The 20,286-nt window shown below is 40.2% G+C and overlaps 1 protein-coding gene across 1 annotated transcript; it reads right to left on the bottom strand.

Moving 5' to 3' along the window:
• Positions 1–10,992: 10,992 nt before the first annotated feature.
• Positions 10,993–14,794, bottom strand: LOC145012833 (auxin-responsive protein IAA27-like). Its single transcript, XM_078971635.1, has 5 exons — positions 14,246–14,794; positions 13,485–13,714; positions 12,599–12,740; positions 11,477–11,538; positions 10,993–11,305 (listed from the first exon to the last, which is right to left on the bottom strand). Exons 1-5 carry the CDS (start codon positions 14,668–14,670, stop codon positions 11,268–11,270), a joined length of 897 nt encoding a protein of 298 aa, XP_078827761.1. The 5' UTR covers positions 14,671–14,794; the 3' UTR covers positions 10,993–11,267.
• Positions 14,795–20,286: the final 5,492 nt, after the last annotated feature.

The following is a 20,286-nucleotide window of genomic DNA, read 5'->3' as shown; positions in this document are numbered from 1 at the left end:
GGCTTCAACTGTCTTGAGGCATAAGCTACTACATGGCCTCGCTGCATCAATACTGCTCCCATACCTGTGATCGAAGCATCACAATAGACTACGAAATCCTCTACTCCCTTTGGCAAGGTAAGGATCGGAGCCTCGCACAATCTCTGCCTGAGAGTCTCGAACGTCGCCTGCTGCTCAGGCCCCCAACGAAAAACCACCGACTTCTTGGTTAGTCGGGTGAGCGGCACTGCTATCTTGGAGAAGTCCTGAATAAATCTCCGATAATACCCTGCCAACCCCAGGAAGCTCCGAATCTCAGATGGAGACCTCGGGACCTCCCACTGCATCACGGCCTCAATCTTGGCCGGATCTACCAAAATACCCTTCTGGTTGACGAGATGACCAAGGAACTGCACCTCGCGCAACCAGAACTCACACTTGGAGAACTTTGCGAAAAGTCTCTCCCTCCTCAAAGTCTCCAACACCTCCCGCAGGTGCTCCTCGTGCTGCCCCTGTGTCTTGGAATACACCAAGATGTCATCTATAAATACTATCACCGACCGATCTAGCATCGGCCTGCACACGCGCTTCATGAGATCCATGAACGCGGCTGGGGCATTGGTGAGCCCAAATGGCATCACCACGAACTCATAATGACCATACCGGGTCCTGAAAGCATTCTTCTGTACATCCTCATCTCTAACCCTCATCTGATGATAACCGGAGCGTAGATCGATCTTGGAGAACCAAGACGCTCCCTGAAGCTGATCAAACAAATCATCTATCCTCGGAAGTGGGTAACGGTTCTTCACTGTTACTTTGTTCAACTCCCGATAATCAATGCACATACGATGCGACCCATCCTTCTTCCTCACAAATAAGATCGGCGCTCCCCAAGGCGAACTGCTCGGCCGAATGAAACCCTTGTCTAACAGCTCCTGAAGCTGTGTAGACAACTCCTGCATCTCAGGAGGAGCAAGTCGATACGGTGCTTTGGCTATCGGAGCCGCACCAGGAACTAGGTCGATCCTGAACTCAACCTGCCTCTCTGGAGGTATCCCCGGCAAATCCTCGGGAAACACATCCGGGTAGTCACGAACAACAGGAACATCATCAATCGTCGTCTTGCCCTTCTCTCGGGCATCCAAGACGTAAGCTACAAAACCGGTGCAACCCTGCTGAACATAGCGCCTCGCCCTCGTGGCGGAACAAAAGATCGGTCCTTGCTGGGGCCTCTCGCCCTGAATCACTATCTCTCCCCCACTGGGAGTGCGGACCCTCACTAGCTGAAGCTCACAATCAATCACCGCCCCATTAGGGCTCAGCCAATCCATGCCCACAATAACTTTATTCCCACGCAGGGGAATAGGAACCAGGTCCACCGAAAACTGCTCATCAAATATCTGAAGGGAACACCCTCTATGTACTCTGCCGACCCTCACGGTCCTATCATCTGCTATCTCAACCTCTAATGGACAATCCAGCTCCCCTGGAGCTCTGCTAAATCTCTTACTAAGCGCAAGCGATACAAATGATCGGGTAGCCCCCGAATCGAACAATACCAAAGTAGGGATGCCGTTCACCGAGAACGACCCTAAATAAAACATATCATCAAGTAATATTCAAACGATATAATAACAAAAGATGAAGGAAAGATTCATACCCGTTACCACATCAGGAGTCGCTCGCGCCTCCTTTGCTGTCATCTGAAATGCCCTGCTCTTCGCCACTGGCGCATCAGCTCGGCCCTGCCGGCCATCCGTAATCCTCAGGGTGGCAGGGGCAGGTGCAACCACCTTCCCTGCTGTAGCTAAACTGGGACACTGGGACCTTTTATGTCCCCTCTGATTGCACTGAAAGCAAATCAGATCTGATGCTGTAACCGTAGTAGCAGGGGCCGTACAATCCCTACTCAAATGCCCAGTCCGACCGCACTTGTAGCAGCCGGAACTCCCTGCCTTGCACGCCCCCTCGTGCAACCTCCCACACTTGCCACACCGACCGTGGCTCTGCTGACCCCTGGACCTGTGATCTGAAACCTTGGGCTTTTTGCCCACACTGCCTAAACCCGAAAACGCCTCCGGTTTCCTCTTCTTCTCCATCTCGAGATCAATCTCCCTCTCTCTGGCTCTAGCAATCATGTCGTCCAGCGTTTTACAACTGGACCGGCTCACGAACATGCGAATGTCACTCCGCAGCATCTCATGATACCGGGCCTTCTTCATCTCCTCATCGGCTGCATACTGAGGAACAAGAAGGGCCCTCTCCCTGAACTTGGTGGTGATCTCCGCCACTGTCTCGGTAGTCTGGGTAAGATCCTGGAACTTCCTAGCTAACTGTTGCACCTCGATGACCGGTGAAAACTCCGCTCTGAACCTGGTAGAGAAATCAGCCCAGGTCATGGCATCCAGTGCCGCATCATCCCCGATGGCATGTCTGACCTCCTCCCACCAGTCTCGTGCCCTGTCCTTCAGAAGACAGGACGCCAATCTGACCTTGTCCCCCTCGGGACATCTGCTAGTGCGGAATGCGTTGGCCACATCCGCCAACCACCTGGTACTCGCTATGGGGTCCCGTGCCCCATGATAGTCAGGAGCCCCGCATGCCCTGAACTCCCTGAACGTAAGTGTGCGCGACCCCATCACGGCCGCCATCTCGGCACGGAAAGTACTCAATCTCTCATCCATCAGCTCTAAAATACCCTCCTTGATCGAATCGAAGATCACAGGAGTCTGCTCTAGTATGATGCGGGTAACCTCAGAAGAAAGGAACTCCCTAGTCTGCTCATCCATCTGCCCGGCCTCCGGGCCTGATCCCGATCCTGATCCCCCTCCGGCATCTGAACTGCCGGCTGCTGGCCTCGGACGCAAAACTACCATTCTGAAACATATCATAACAACATCAGAACACTGAAATATCTCAAGGGATCATGATACTACTACTAGCTTCCTGGTCTTGTCTTGGCCTTCCTTAATTCGAGTACGGATCCTCTGCTTTCAGTAGTATGGGCCCCTACTACCTTCCACATCTATCCGTACTTTCCTCAAGAACTGCCTTGACTCCACCAAGTCACTTCTACTACTGCCATTCTCTGCTACTCTCATCCTAGGCTTGCCCAAGGGAAACTTCAAGCTCAACGCGACTGGTCCTCAGCTGCTGTAGGTCTCCTCATAATGCCAGTTAGCCACCACCTAAACACCATCACATGTGATGAGGATCAGATAATCCTTCAAATAAAAGATTCGTCCCTACAACGGTTGGACTCAAACAAGAGTTGCGCAATAGGGCCAGTCCCAACACTCTGGGATTATTCAAACCTGCTCACATGTGGTGTGACGTGTTCACCTAATGGCTAACTCCCACTACTCAGAACCCCACTAAGCACGAAGCAAGCAGCATTCGAACACGGGAAATAGACTCAGGCAAAACTATTCTTATAACAAGAAACTACACTAGCATAGGATGCTAAGCTCATACTACCAGGCATAACCTAAACAGGCTATCCTACTGCTGTCTACTCAATTCTAGCATGCAATACTCATAAAGCTGTAACACATAAGCAGGCACATAAGGCATTCTCCTAGATCCTTAGCCCTATACTAGCATGCTGTTCTACTGAAACTGAAACGGAACAAATAACTTGTATGGGTAATTTGGGAGTACTTACTTGAGCTCGGCTGACCGCATGCACACACCTCTATCTTGTTAAAAACAATTCTTTCTTTCCAAGTGCTTTCAAGATTCTTTTTGTAAAACATTTTTATTTTACTAAAATCTTTTATTTCCCTTAGTTTGAGTTCAGATACACCCGGAAGTGTATCCGAATCCCTCAAACCAGGGCTCTGATACCAACTTGAAACGACCCAAAAACACGACCCAAAAATTTTCGTTTTTCAATATAATCTAAACCGTAATATAAGTATCATAACATAAAACATACGCGATGTATCCCCAAAACATAATAAAATTTTGTGCGGAAAACTGTATCATACAACATCAATCCAAAACATCAAAAGACATCCCCAGGATAAAAGCTATGCTGCGGTGTGTGCGATGCTGTCACCCCGAGCTCTTCCCTCTGCTTGCGGAAATACCTGAAACCAAAACTGAAACTGTAAGCACGAAGCTTAGTGAGCTCCCCCAAACTACCACATACCATACAATAACACATAAACATATATTGGGCCTTGCCCACTGCATCGGGCCGAAGCCCGGAAACTACATCGGACCGAAGTCCGGAACTGACTGGGACCTTGTCCCCTGCATCGGACCGAAGTCCGGAACTAACTGCATCGGACCGAACTCCGGAACTGACTGGGACCTTGTCCCCTGCATCGGACCGAAGTCCGGAACTAACTGCATCGGGCCGAAGTCCGGAACTGACTGCATCGGACCGAAGCCCGGAACTGACTGGGACCTTGTCCCCTGCATCAGACCGAAGTCCGGAACTAACTGCATCGGACCGAAGTCCGGAACTGTCTGACTAAACATGGCATAGCATAACACATCAACTAGCATAACACATATACGACATGCTACATCGGGCCGTGGCCCGGAACACATAGTACTTAACATATAAAACATAGCACACAAATCCTGTTCGAACCACGAAGGCATCGAACATACCAACTACTGCATCGGACCTAAATCCGGAAACTACTGCTAACTGAACGGGCCGGCATTGTGGCGTTAGACCCGTTCCTACTGGAAGGAAACTCACCTCGTAAGCTGGCTGCTGAGTGTGTGGCTCGGGAAGCTAACGGCTGCTGCTCCTGAATCTCCTTGGCTACAAGTCCATAAACACACTCAATCAAATACTAAACACTGCGCTTGGGGTAAAATAACTCTTTTACCCTCGGTCAAAGTCAATTATCTTTTGGGCTGACTCGCTGAGTTGGGCCACCCAACTCGCCGAGTCCCACTCTTACTTTTCACTCTTTCTCACTGCTACTCGTCGAGTCTGGCATCGACTCGACGAGTACCCTCTTGATCCAAGAACTCAGACAATCTTCATCCGACTCGCCGAGTCGGATGAACAGACTCAACGAGTTGTTCTTGATCCTAAGAAGATTGCCTTGGACTCGCCGAGTTGTATGAACAAACTCGTCGAGTCCCTCCATCACTGAGTCTACTCTCAACTTGCTGAGTCCACTTCCTGACTCACCTCGTCCACTCGACACTGATAAAACTGAAGGACTCGGGACTCGCGACCCGACTCGTCGAGTCGCCGCCATGCAACTGATTTTTACTTGATTTTGTTTGAATCCAATGCATACAATTGATAGATCTGAGTCCAATAAGCTGTTTTACCATGTAAAGTTTCCAACTTTACGTGCACAACCTCATGAATAAGGGAAATAAGGCTAAAAGATGCATAAAATGGGTAGATCTATGGCTAACATGCAATATAACTCCAAAAAGACAGTAGATCTGGGCTCTACAACACCCCAACATTCAGATCCATAGACATATCGACTTAATAAGACGTTCATGCAAGTGTAAGGCTTGGAACAAGCATCAACTAGCTCTTAGGAGAGCTCTAATGGAAGTTTAAAGCATATAACAAGATGGAACTCCGAAAATACCTCAATAAACTCTGATTTGGCCTTGGATCTTTGCACTACAACACTTCTCCTTGCTTCTTCCTTCTTCTCCTTCTTCACACCTTCACAAAATGGCACCAAAACACATATAAGCTCTTCAATGGAGGTTTGGGGCTCTATCACTGCGTTCTCAGGGTGAGGGAGGCGAGAATGGGGGCTATAAGGTGGTATAAATAGTGGGCAACCCGGGGATTTTAGGGTTTCACCCAGACAGATGGACTCGCCGAGTCGGGGATATGGACTCGTCGAGTCCCCGGCTCACGCGTGCCCTCAGACGCGACCCTACTCGGCGAGTCAGGCTAGAACTCGCCGAGTCCCTCTTGAAAAACTCACTATAATTACCAATAAATCAACATACCGGGAACGGGTCGTTACAATTCTCCCCCACTTGTCTCAGACTTCGTCCTCGAAGTCTGCTACGGCTGGATCTGCAAATAACTCCGGGTAGTGCGCTCTCATCTCCTCCTCAGCCTCCCACGTCCATTCAGACCCCTTCCGGTGCTGCCACTGCACCTTTACTAGCTGAATTACCTTGTTCCTCAAGGTCTTGGTCTTCCGTTCCAGAATCGCGACCGGCTTCTCGATATAATTTAGGCCGCTATCAACCTGAATGTCCTCTAAGGGAACGACTGCTGTCTCATCCACCAAACACTTCCTCAACTGCGACACGTGGAAGGTGTTGTGTATTAGACTAAGCTCCTCAGGAAGATCTAACCGATAAGCAACCCGACCCACCCGGGCCAAAACCCTGAAGGGACCAATAAATCTGGGGCCCAATTTGCCCCTCTTCCGGAACCTGATGACACCTTTCCAAGGTGAGACTTTCAGAAGAACCATATCTCCCACCTGGAACTCCAAGTCCGAACGCCTCCTGTCGGCGTAGCTCTTCTGCCGACTCTGCGCAGTCTGCAGCCTACTACGGACCTGCTGGATCAATTCCGTCGTCTTGAGCACCACTTCGGTGCTCCCTATAACTCGCTGACCGACCTCGCCCCAACAAATCGGGGTCCTGCACTTCCTGCCGTATAACATCTCAAAAGGAGGTCGATCAATGCTCTCATGATAACTGTTGTTATACGAGAATTCCGCTAACGGAAGATACGTATCCCAACTGCCCCCAAAATCTAGAACACATGCCCGGTCAGAACTAAATTGATGTGTTCGATTAAGTTCTATGTCGAATAAATCGGAGATCGAGAAATTTAAATGCATGACTAACCATTCCATAGGATTGTCAGCATGATATCTAACAGAGGACTGTACGATCCCTTATCTAAAGGAAAAGATTGATTAGATCAGAGTTGACAGCGTCTTTGAGAGCTACGATTGCAAACCGAATTGTACTTGTATAGTTACTAGACTTATCCAAGTGGGAGACTGTTGGAATAGTGTCTAAGGCTATAACTATATCCGGTTGTGCATGGTCCTTTTGGGTTGCCTTCACCATAGCAACTTGAAGGATGATTTGTTAAGAGAGAGTAAATATTATAAGGAATAATATATGGCTATTTGATTAATATAAGTCATAAATTAATTGGTATTAATTTGGTGACTTAAAGAGATTAATTAAATAAGAGGGTATAAACTGTCAATTGTTTGATAGTTACACTTTAGACTGTAAATCCTTATCCTAGATAGGATGGACGATTTCTAGGGCTTGGATAAGCCAAAATCGTCCATAGGGTTATCTATGGAATGGATTTGGATAGCCTTAAGAGAAGATTATCCAATTAGGGTTTAAGTGGTAATCCTTAAGGAGTCTACAAGTATATATAGACCCTAGGGGTGAGGGAATGACACACAACCTAAAGCAAGGAACCTCTGGCCGAATTCCTCCTCTCTCCTCTCTCCTAAATCATCTTGCTTGCTATTGGTGTTTGTAAGCCATTAGAGGAGTGACATTTGTGACTCTAGAAGCTCCAAGACAAACAAGATCAACAAGGAACTCAAAGGTATGATTCTAGATCTGTTTCATCATTGTTATTTAACCTAATTAGCTATTAGAAGTCTTGGATTCAAAGCATGTTTAATTAGAAAGCCTAGATCCGAGCAATAGGGTTTTGCATGCGCACATAGGAAAGTTCTTATGGCTAAAACCCATCAGAAAGGTCCCATGGAGATATGGAACCTAGATCTGGACCTTAGCAGGTCCAGAAGGCCCCAAATGACAAGCTTTATGTCCATTCTTTTGAGTTGGATGCTAGGGTTGCCATATTAGAGGTTATTTCTCCAAAATGAGCCTTGTATGCGTTGCATGGCGACCAAGACTGAGACTTTACATGATAAATGAGCTTGGGAAGGCCAGATCTATGGGTGTATGGAACGGATCTGACCGCAAAAGCCAGTTTTAGCTGATGCATGGCATGGACTCGCCGAGTCTGAAGAACAGACTCGACGAGTCGCTTGAAGATTGTCCTTGAGACCACCCAGTGTGTAGTCCAGCCGAGTTGTGGGTGACTCAGTGAGTCACAGAGAGTTAGAAAGGTTTTTGACAGGTGGACCGAGTCGAGTTGGGACTCGCCGAGTTATCCTTGCGACTCGGCGAGTTGAGTCGCGGTGGCCTCGTGATTCATGCCCAGGTGGAACTCATCGAGTCAGGGGAGTACTCGATAAGTCAAAGGGAAAATCCTTGCGAGTTGGAGAAAACGCGTAGACTCGCCGAGTCCTGTCAATTTGACCAAAGACTGTTGACCAAGTTGACTAGTGTTGACTTGATAAGGATGGTCAACCTTAGTGGTACAAGTAATAATTATAGATATATGATATCATAGGAGGATTACAACTCGGGGGTTCGAGCACGAGTGATTTCCAGGGTTCATGAGTTATCGATACATACGAGGTGAGTCTTCTCACTATACTGTACCCGGAAGGGTTTGACTGTGTGACTGGAAGGTCGAATATGATATGAGATATATGCTTTATGTGTAATAGGTTATTCGTTATATGTGTCATGTATGATATGCTTGATATGGGTCGGAAGTCAATATGTTATGGGCTGGAAGGCGTGGTAATATGGACCGTAAGGTTGACGTGGGTAGGACCGGAAGGTTTACCCAGGCGGGACGGAAGTCCCCTGAGACACATGGACCGGAAGGTTAGGGCCTGGAAAGGCGTATGTGCGTAGGTTGTATTTTGGGGAACTCACTAAGCATTTATGCTTACAGTTGTTGTGTTATGTGTTTCAGGTACTAGCGAGGACCGTGGGAAGGCGCCGACGTGATCGTACACACACTCGGGGAAACCATTCTGTGATCTTTGTTATGTAATTGGTCGTGACTATATTGTTTACATTGGAACCTAAATTTATTACTCGATGTTCTTGATGATTGTAAAAATGAAAAAAATTGGTTTTGAAATTTATGTCGTTACAAAATATTTAAGCAACCCAAATATAGATCATTGGAAAGCAACCAAATGGGGTTTGAAAATATCTATAAAGATTAAAAGGCTATATGCTCAAATATAGAAAATCAGATGTTTTGGATATCATTTGAGTATGATTTTATTGGATTCCAAAATGGTTATCGATTCATAATCGGGATACTTTTACATGATAGTATGTTAAACCAATTAAAGGAATAGACTTTGATAACTTCTTCCTTGATGGAAACATAATTTACAACATGTTTTGAGGCATCAAATCATAGAATATGGTTGCAAAGATTTATCACGTGGTTGTCTATTATTGTTATTGAAAGACCACTAAAGTTGTGACAGTAAGTTGGCTTCTAGCAACAACAAATGTTCTACTAAGTCAAAGCAAATTGACATCAAGTTTTTGGTTGTTAAAAAAATACTATAAATGGACAAATATTTATAAAAATACATTTAAACAAACTCCATGTAGCAGATCCATTCATAAAAGGATTACCGCCCTAGGTCTTTCATTAGTCTTAGTGGGAGTTTTATGATGGTTTATGTTTCGTTTAAGAACAATTATGTTTTTCTGTATAGAATTAAAAATCCGGTTAATTCTATTATTAGTTGCATTTATTTGAAGTTTGATCTCAATTCAAGCTTAAGAAAAACTCGTTAGATTTTTATTTTTATTTTTATTTTATTTTTATTTTTTATTTTTTTTTAAACCACACATCATGTTTAATCTATGTAATTAGTTATATATGTATATGTGACATTGATAAATTTAGTTACGTAAATTGTAACAAAGACTGCTTTAATCCTATACAATTATGATTAATAGACAAGATTGTTTAAGGGTAACAATATTATGATAACATATATTAAAATGCTTATACGGTCATATGTAAATTTATATATTCATGGTCCAGTAGGATATTGTTTTATATTTATGGAACCATTTTATAAATGCACATGTATATTGTTATCATTTAAATTCATAAATATTATGGTAAGTGTATAAGATTGTTGATAGATCCATATTCACTTATTATTTGTTGCTTGAGTTTCCGATTTGATTCAAAATCTTTAAGATCCCTTCTATCTCTCACATTAGAGCATATATATATATATATATATATATATATATATATATATATATATATATATATATATATATATATATATATATATATATATATATATAAGGAGCAGATCAAAACACACCAAATTAGACAAAGAAATTCGTGAGACATTGTTGAGGGGTTTTAGAGGCAGTCTTAATATCAATTGGGAAGATGATCATAATCTCCTGATCCGAAGATCATAAAGAAGCAGATATTTAATCGTTTTTTATTGTTTAAGTTTTCTTTTAATTAGATTCAAGATAAAAATCTTTAGTTTATGTTTCCGCATGTTTATGATTTGGTTATCAATATAACCAATACGTGAAAGTAGCTTTTAGTTTTTAAATGTGCATTATTAGATAAAACAAAAAACTACATAAAATAGCTTTTAAATTATAAGTTTTTTTTTTTAAAATAAAAGCTAAATACTTCTATTTTCGAACATTTTTTTTTCTATTTTTTTTTTTCTTAAGAACTAATTGGTATTAAAAGTTGGATTTGAAGACACCTATGTGTATATCTATTTAAATATCCAAAGTCAAAAGATTTTTGTATACTTTCACACTTAGAACCTAAACTTCATTGTAAGACCCAAAATAACCGTACATTGTTTTTATATATCCACATCAATTAAGTTTAAGATCATTAATATAATGTGTAGTTCTACTTATTATATAATATATATTACTTACATTTTCATATCTTTACTTTACAGCACCTTATTTTACAATTCTAACTAACTTCAACTGCCATGACAACACCCAAAAGATTTCCCCAAGCCCTTGCACTTCTACAACATACTCGCAAAGTCCATACACTTGTACTTCCACTTATTGTAGCTCTACCCCAGACTTTTACAATATTTAATCCTCCTATATCAACTTTACTTCACCTAAACTAAAATCTTCATATTATGGATACAAATATCATAAAATACATATTCGAGGCTTACCCTTTTCAACATATATTAAAATTAAGAAACATAGCAAGTATTTGTAGAAGTCATAGATGTAATACATGTCTTTTGCCTAAATGGCATTACTATTCTAGTTACACTCAACACAAGTATTAATATAATACAATTTGAAGACTTTAGAATCCAAATTAAAGCTTTGTTTCCAGCCTTTCTAGAGCAAGACCCCATTGGAATTCTTCCAAGAGAATTGATCTTTACACAAACATAATTTTGGTCGTTATTGTTCTAAGTTCGGTTTCGGCACTTTTCCATCGCTCGAGGGGCTGCAAAACAAGACATCAAACAATACAACTAATTTTTTTATTCAAATCTTGACAAAAAATCATATCGGAGAAACCATTGATTTGTGGGGTTCTTGCTTTTTAGTTGAATAATCAAGATTTTAGGTTTCTTGATTTTTAGATGAAAAATCAAGAATCATATCAAGATTTTACCTAAGCCAATTGCATCTGAACTTTTCATGATCCTCATCCTCTTACAAGAGCCAATGAACATACTGCATCAATGAAATTTCGTTAGGGTTTTCGACATCAGTATCAATTAATTTATTAATGTATTTGCAAAACGGTTATTCTTCTTGAGCTGACCCACACTGCCCCGTATCAGGAGCATGTATGAGAGGTAAACTTTGGCCCACAAGGTGCCAGAATAAGGAGTCGTTGACCACAAAGAGCCAAATTCATATTGAAATTAGAACTTCGACACTTATGATTGATGAGATTCAAACCCTTGACTAGGGGTGGCCATCCTCGATCAAGTCCGTAACCCGACACTGACCTAATACGAAAATAAACGGGTTTGGGTTGAGATTTTTGACCCGCCAACCCGTTTATTTCATGGGTTGGGTTAGGTTACCTGTTTGGGTTTGCGGGTCAACTCACCAACCCGATTATATATATATATATATATATATATATATATATATATATATATATATATATATATATAATGTTAAAAAAATATTTTTAATTATTTATTAGTTTTGAATATTTGATTATCGTTTAATCGTTTTCCGAATTCAAAAATTGCAAAACATCTTCGAGTTGACTTAGCGTCCCCTAGCCCCTAATAAAAAAGAAATTAAGTCTTCACTCTCTAAACTCACAACTCCATGTTTCTCGTCTCCATCAATTGAGTCATCGACTATCGCAGTGTTGCACACACACCACTCGTCTTCTTGTCCTCCGGCTGTCGCACACCACTCGTCGTCACTCTTGTTTATGACTTTATGTTGAATATTTAAAATTTTATGATTTCATTTTATTTGTATTTTTTAATTTCATTTTAAAATGTGTTTGCTTATTAAATGGGTTATACGGGTTGGCTTCGACCCACTGTCCCACGAACCCATATATTTATACTGGTTATTTAGGTTGGGTTGGGTTGATGTTTTCAACTCACCAACCCATATATTATATGGGTTGGGTTGAGTCAGTGTATTCTGACACGCCAACTCGCTAATCCATAACCCGCCAACTCGAACCCAACCCAAATGCCAGACATACCCTTGACCATACCATTATGGAACCAACTGTGTTAAGGGAATTGGAACTTACTCCCATGGAACATCACCTACGAGCATCCAATCGCCATCTTTATCTTCATAGGTCAGTACATACTCAGAACCATGAAGTAGGTCCATTAGTCGACTCTCACTTAATCCGTCTCTTGTGTGGGCTCCATGGCTACCATATTGACCTGAAAATTTGATCATAATCGACTTCATTATGCTTCAAACACATGCATATATTTCAAAATATATTAAAATATAGTGTTTCATATTTTTATACGGAATGATTCTCCAGATTTAAGAAAGGACGAAACATAAAGTATGGTACATAACATATTATAGAATTAATATCTAAGATCCAAATCATGAAAGTGCAAAGAAAAGACGTTACTTCAATGATAAGCCCAAGAGACCCAGCCCATAGACCCATACCCACATAATTATCCATATACTACTATATTGTTTTTTCTTTAATAATATATAGCCCACGTGGCCCAAATACACCGAAAGTAAACTTACATATAAAACGTGAACATATTTGTCAAGAAAAACTACCACTTCACTCCTACACGTTACAAATGTCCATGTTTCTATCGAAAAAAAGTTATTCTTCCAATAATTAGGAATCCTAATTATGTGTAAATTGGGTACGCATTAAGGTTGCTGAGACTCAAATCCAACTTATCCATATTACTCTCTATCTTTTACTATTTTACCCAATCCTAATCAGAAAGACAAAGTCTCTTCGCACTTACTCTCTTTAAGTCCACTAAGGTCACAACTCACAAGCATCATCAACTTTACTTTTACATGACAATATTTTTCATATTCGGCCGACATGGATTAGCATATATGCCAAAAGTCGTCCTTCAAATTTATTTTAGATAACATATATGGCATAAAAGATGTATCAAAGAATCAAATGAGATTACCAATTGTAAAGCAGCTAAACATTTTTTCAAGAGCCGAAGAAAGATCCAAGTAGCTAGAGTACATCTGGAGATCCACTTTCCTCAAATATGGAGCTCCATCCATGCTCACCTTCACATAAAGACAACCCGAACCCATTTTTGGATCCTTATCTTCTTGATTCTTCGTTTGGCTAACAGCCATGGTGTTCTTACGAAAGGATCTAATTGGAGGCCATCCTACAACTTGTTGCCTACACATATAAATCCACGAAAAAGTAAATAAATATTTAATTAGAAAGAAAAAGCATGCAAAATTGGTATGTTTGACTTTTTGATGTCAAATTGTCAAATGAGTTTCCGCTTAACTTTGATTATCCATGAGAGTAATTTTCGTTTGCATAAAACTATAAATGAAATTTGATCGATCACATATTTTATATGAAATTAAAACATTTTGGAGTTGCAAAATGAGAACTGTAAGGGTTAATATTGAATTCCACAAACTAGTAAGTGGACTTTCTAGAAACCATGGATCAAAAATCTCATTCAAGAAACCATGCAAAACTCATAACAAATTATATGGTAAATTAAAAGGAAAAAAGATTGCATGATTAGATTCCATGATTCTTGAAAGAGCTGACTTTGAAAGTCAATCAAACAACTTTCGAACTCCGATAGTAACTCAATATCTAAACTAGTTTCAGGCAAACAATTTTGAGATCAAATTTAGTTCGAACTTCGAAAGCTACTTAAAATTGAAAATCATACGTAAAAATCCTTACTTTGGAGCAGGAACATTTGCATTTACAGAAACTTGAGACTTGTTTTCAAGTAAAACAGGCTTCGGAGAAGCCAAAACAGCAGTCTCTTTTACACAACCGGAGTTCTTGTTTTCAACTTTCGAACATGAAAAAAATCCGCCATTTTTAACCAAATCAACCTCAGATCCACCCTTACCAGCGAAAACCCATTTCCCCGAACCACCATTAATGGTATCGGAGAAACCCCTTTTAGCTCCGGCCACCAAATTCTTGATTGGACCACCGTTAACAGCCTCTCTTTCCGGCGACTCCGAACCAGGCAACCCAAGTCTCAATTCAGTGGCCTTTAAATTCAAATCTTTATTATCGGTTATATCACAGGCTTTTTTCTCCATGTTTGCCTCTGACAACCCTATATAATCATGTTCTTCAATGGACATAGACATGAAAATTGAAGCTTTAATTTGTTTACATGAAATTGAAAATAAACTGTGTGTTGATGTGGGGTTTTTTGATGGCGAAAAAGAAAATCTACTTTGGCATCTCTCTGTAGCCCCCTCTTAATATTCCTATATACTGTTACAAAGAATGGTGGAACAGGGAACATTTATTTGGAAAAGGTCACTGGCGAGTGCTTTGTTAAATTTGTCATGATGACCCTTTTGGAATTTGTATATTGTGCATTAAAGATTGTACCTTTATCCGATTTTGTTTAATCCCACTTCAAATGGCATCGACCACAATGGTTAAAGATTGTTGATTGTGTTAAGAAATATGGACGAATCTAGAGAAAACCCACAAATTTGATCTTATGGGATCTTTGACATATGTTCAAATTTAAGAGGATTTAGTTGGTGATTGAGTCATGTTGATTTATTGAGAGTTAATGTGTAACATACTTAAAGTCTAACCAAGTAAGACTAATCCTTGTATTTCACCAAGAGGCATGTAAGGTCTATCTTAATGAGTAATAGACATTTAAAATGAGACAAGACAATAAGTTGCTTTAAAATGTGGAATTAAATCTTACCTAGTGAGACTCAACCATTTATCCAATCCAATAAAATGCATATTAAACAACCAATTAAACCAATTACTTTATAAAATTTACCGTACTAGAGAAAAAGTATATAATGATTAGTATATAATCAATCATTAGATATTTTAATTTAATTATGATAGTTATAAGATTCCGAAGTTAACAAAAAATTAGTATTAAAACTAGGAATGTGTGATTTGTGAGTAGGATGTAACGGATTTGATACCAAGTTTAAGTATAGCTAGAGATCAATTGCATTAGGAAAATCTAGGGACCTATTCTTATTCGAATTCTCATGAAAATATATATAGTTTTAAATATAAATAATAAAAGAAAACATAAAAAATTTAAATAATATAATGTATGCATGGGGGTGGAAGGTGTTGAAATGGACTGTACAATGATGATAGGATGATAGAAGACAAATCTAAAAAAAAGGAAGGGTATTTTTGAAAAGCTGATTTGGAGAATCAGAATTTTATTTTATCAATTATAAAGACATATCATGAGTGACATTTGACTCGACTAGTATCTTTGAGGATAAATTATGTATCGCTACTAATGTAAGTAATATATTTTGTAGTTATTCACGGAAATATCATGTATTAGGTCTATATATTTTTCCTAACCTACATCTCCTTTATTTAATAAAATGATCATAAGCCCCACAAACATATGCTTGCAACTCGTGAGTGAGAGAACATATTTAAATTTTATTCTCATTATTTTATTCTTAGGTGTGATCTATTAGCTGTAAAACTGATATGTTATATGAGTTTATTAAAAAAAACTAAATATAAAATTCTAAACATTTAAAAAATATGAATTTTTAAGAAAGATGAAAAAAATATCGATTATAAAAATTAAAATGTTTTTTTTTCTCTTTTAAATTTAAACAAATAATTTAGATAAATAAATAAAGAAAATCAACGAATCTTTAATTTGGTAATTTTGAAATTAAAAGGAAAGTTTATTAATGAAATTGATATGCCTTTATTATTGAAATATAAATACTGTCTACAACTTAATAAAATGAAAAAAAACAATAAAATGACATATGAAATAAAAATTAATTTAAAATAACAACAAACTTACATGTAGCAAAATAAATGATAATGTGACATGTAGCAAAAAAATATTTATTCATTAGTGAGGATTTAGTCCAAAGGTTCTACGAACAATGAGCAACCATTATGGCTTCAAGGACGTACTCACGATGCAAATAAGTAATTATTGATCCTTCGTTTTCGAGTATGTTTAACAATAAAATGTTTCAAGAACATACCTGTGAGTGCATGGAAAACACTCAACTCAACCATCCTAGGTGGAAAAACTCAAACAAATTTTCAACCAAAGTGATATTTCTTCGATGAAAATACGTCCAAAAATGGATCTCTTATAAATACAACTATATATCAGGAGTGAGCATAGATTTGTTTGGGTCGGTTTTAACCTAAAATCGAACCCAAACCCACAACATTGATTTTTAAATAGTTAGCATCGAACCTATACCCAAACCTAAACCCAAACCCATTGGTTTGGTTTCTCGTTTTTTGGTATTTTAATGGTTTGGTTTCGGGTTTAAACTCAAACTCAATGCTAATCCCAATCTAACTCTATGAGAAATGATGAATCATTATATAACGTTAAGGATATGGATGTTTTCTTATCTTGGATGATGTGGGATGCCTACACTTAATATAAGAGATGAAAAGTGTGGATACTTTTTATTTTTGGCGATGTGGGACGCGTCTTATTGTTGGCAAAATAAAAACTCGTGGGCACACATCAAAGTTTTAAACATAAGACCCCAGTCTATCTGGACCGCTCTTCGAGCCTTCGGCACGCCTGGACCACCCCTTAGGGCCTTCAGACTATCCAGACCACTCGTTGGGCCTTCGACCTGACTAAATTTTCCTGGCCCGGGCCTGCAGTCTACCCGGTCCGTCCTGGATGTCTTGGCCTACTGCACACAACAGGACCTGCCTCAACCCGTTCCCCAAACCAACAAACATGTGCACATACATATAAACAAGTAGTTATACAGATCCAACAGATTACTAACATAACAACTATCCTATAACCATGATATTGATCTAACAATTCTCTAAAATAGCAACCATCCTATAACCAGGATATCGATCTAACCGATCTCTAACATAGCAACCATCCTATAACCAGGATGTCAATCTAACCGATCTCTAACATAGCAACCATCCTATAACCAAGATACGTATAATAAGGCATAACATGCAATAAACCCGGATACAAATATGAAAAGGGCCGACATTGGTGCCTTTAACCCAGTTAGTATAGTGAGGACAACTCACCTGGCACTGCTGAAGTCCCACGGATAAAACTCCAGCTGTTGGTTGATAAATTCCTAAACTGTCAACATCAAATAATACCCAATTAATAATTGGGTTCCAAGCCTAAAGTCCAACTCACACTCCAAAGGCCTAATAGTTAAGTAATGGGCCAAAGCCCAACATATGGCTCGATTTTCCAAATTTGGCCCAAACCTCCATATAATCTTTCTTTAAGGCCCATCTATTTATTCTAGTCCAAACTCTTGGTATTCCCACGGCCCAATATCTCATAATCATCAAGGCCCAGTTATGGCCCACTTATTGCCTAATTTTCCTAATTCGGCGCAAGTCCTTCACATGGGCTTTATCCTAAAGCCCATCCAGTTATTTTGGTCTATTTACTTGTTCTTGGATAATCCATAAATAGTGCATTCACCAAAGCTTAATAGGAAGGCCCAAATCAAGGCCCACATGAAATTAGGGTTTTCACATGAAATGACGATTAGGGTTAAGTTTTCCTACTTAACCCATTAAGGACTTAATCCATTAAGTTTAATATTGACTTAGGTTAATTGCAAATGATTATTAATTAATTATTTTAAGTTTATTGAATAATTCAAGTACGGGTCTCGATCAAATTCCCAAAATTAGGGTTTCAAGACATTAGGGTTGTCCAAACTCTAACTAGGGTTTCCAACCCAAATACTAGCCCATTAGTCATATGTTTGGGCTTTTAGGTCAATTAGGGCTTCATTGGTCCCATTAGGGTTTCATTAAGCCCACTAAGGTTACATTAGTCAGGCACCACCCACTACCACCTCTAAGGATGTCAACGGGGGCAAACGGGGCGGGGAGTGCATCTCCCGCCCCCGCCCCCAAAATTTCCCAATTCCCCCGCCCCCGCCCCCGCCCCCGGAATGTTCAATGTTCCTACCCCCGCCCCCGTCCCCGAATCCCCTTTATTACCCCCGCCCCCGTTCCCCCGCCCCCGATTGATTTTGAGCTATTTTTTTTGGGCTAAAAGAAGTTGTTATTTAGGCTAAAATAAGCTATTTTTTAGGTAACAAATAATTATTTATAGTAGAATTTTGTATGTTAAAAATAAAAAAGTTATGGCATTTTAAAAAATTATACTAACAACTTAAAAACATGTTTTTTGATGAATTTTGGAAGCTCAAAATCATGTTATTGTTTATTATATTTATATAATTAATATATGTAAATATATGTGTAATTTATTAACGGGGTCCCCATGGGGATTTCGGGACGCGATTGCCTACCCCCGCCCCCGAAATTAAAACAGGGGTTAACCTTGCCCCCGCCCCCGTCCCCGCCCCCGATTTTTTTTAAAAAAATCCCCCAAACGGGACGGGGCCCCCACGGGACTTTTTGACATCCCTAACCACCTCGGGTAGTGGTGGTCAAAAACGGCTCATGGCGGCAGCCACCACCTCACGGTGGTGGTTATGGTTCTAGTCTATTTTTTTTTGTCCAAGCATCCCAAACAAAATCTAACACACACAAAGCACACCGCCATCCAACACGGCGGCAGGTGGTGGTTTTCAGTTTTCTTTTGATTATTCCTACCTGATTACAATTTTACAATGCAAAATATCAAATAGCACACACACACACACACTAAGCTAAGCTAAGCTAAACACACACTGACAACCACCTTGTGGTGGCAGGCGGTGGTTAGAGGTGGCAGCCACCACTTCATGGTGGTGGTGGTGATTTCTTTTCAAATTCCAGCCAAAGGTTGCTTATACACACCCTACATCGTACACACTATGTTACAAACCCATCCTTTTGCTCGAAAAAAATAAACCCAACACCCACCTATGGCGGGCAGTGACGACAACAGCACACTAGCGGCAGCGGTGTTGACAACGACGACCACCATGGTCAGCCACCGTGGTGGTTCTTCCTGGCTACTCACGACGTCCAACAGCAGGAGCTTGTTGAGGAAGCGTCAATAGTAGGATGAAAGGTGGAGGAGTGGTGATGAATGTTGCATGGAACGGAGGTCGGGCCTCCATCGGAAACAACCACAACATCACGACACCCGGCTCCTTCGAACTTTACAGTGGTTGCAGATTGGAAAACAGGAGTGAAAGGGTAGTGGAAGCCGGAGGTTAGAAGGTTGGCGGTTGCATCAAATTTAGGGTTAGGGTTGCATGTGTGATGGATTTATACGCAACCGCCCCATCTCAATCTTTGGCCCTATTGACAACTTCAACCCCTCCAAGCCCATTCCATTCAACTTAAATACCATAATTTACCCTTTTAGCCCCAACCATCCAAAACCTCTTCAAATTAAGTCCAGAATTTACCATTTGGTCCCTGCCCCCAATAATCTATTCAATGTAAGTCCAAATGATACCAAACACCCACTAACTACTTAAAACCTTTACAAAATAAGTCCTGAAAATACACTTTAACCCTTAAAGACCCAATTTATATCATTTGGCTCCCCGAAACCCACAACCCGCTAAATATTATTTGATTTTGGACTATAATAATATAAAATGATAAAAAAATTACTTCGCGAGGTTCCAAGTGTATTATTTAATTACTCTATTTTAAACGGGATGTTACAACCAAAATGATGGCTACAATACAACTATTTAGACATAACTGAATTTGGCATGATCATGATCTTACAACCTATTTTTGACGAGAAATGCATGCTTGGAGTCTTTCCTGACATAGAA

This window comes from Lactuca saligna, chromosome 8 (assembly GCF_052625555.1).
Source record: "Lactuca saligna cultivar CGN05327 chromosome 8, ASM5262555v1, whole genome shotgun sequence".
In the NCBI taxonomy this organism is placed as follows: Eukaryota; Viridiplantae; Streptophyta; class Magnoliopsida; order Asterales; family Asteraceae; genus Lactuca; species Lactuca saligna.
This window is presented reverse-complemented; position numbering and strand designations above follow the sequence as displayed.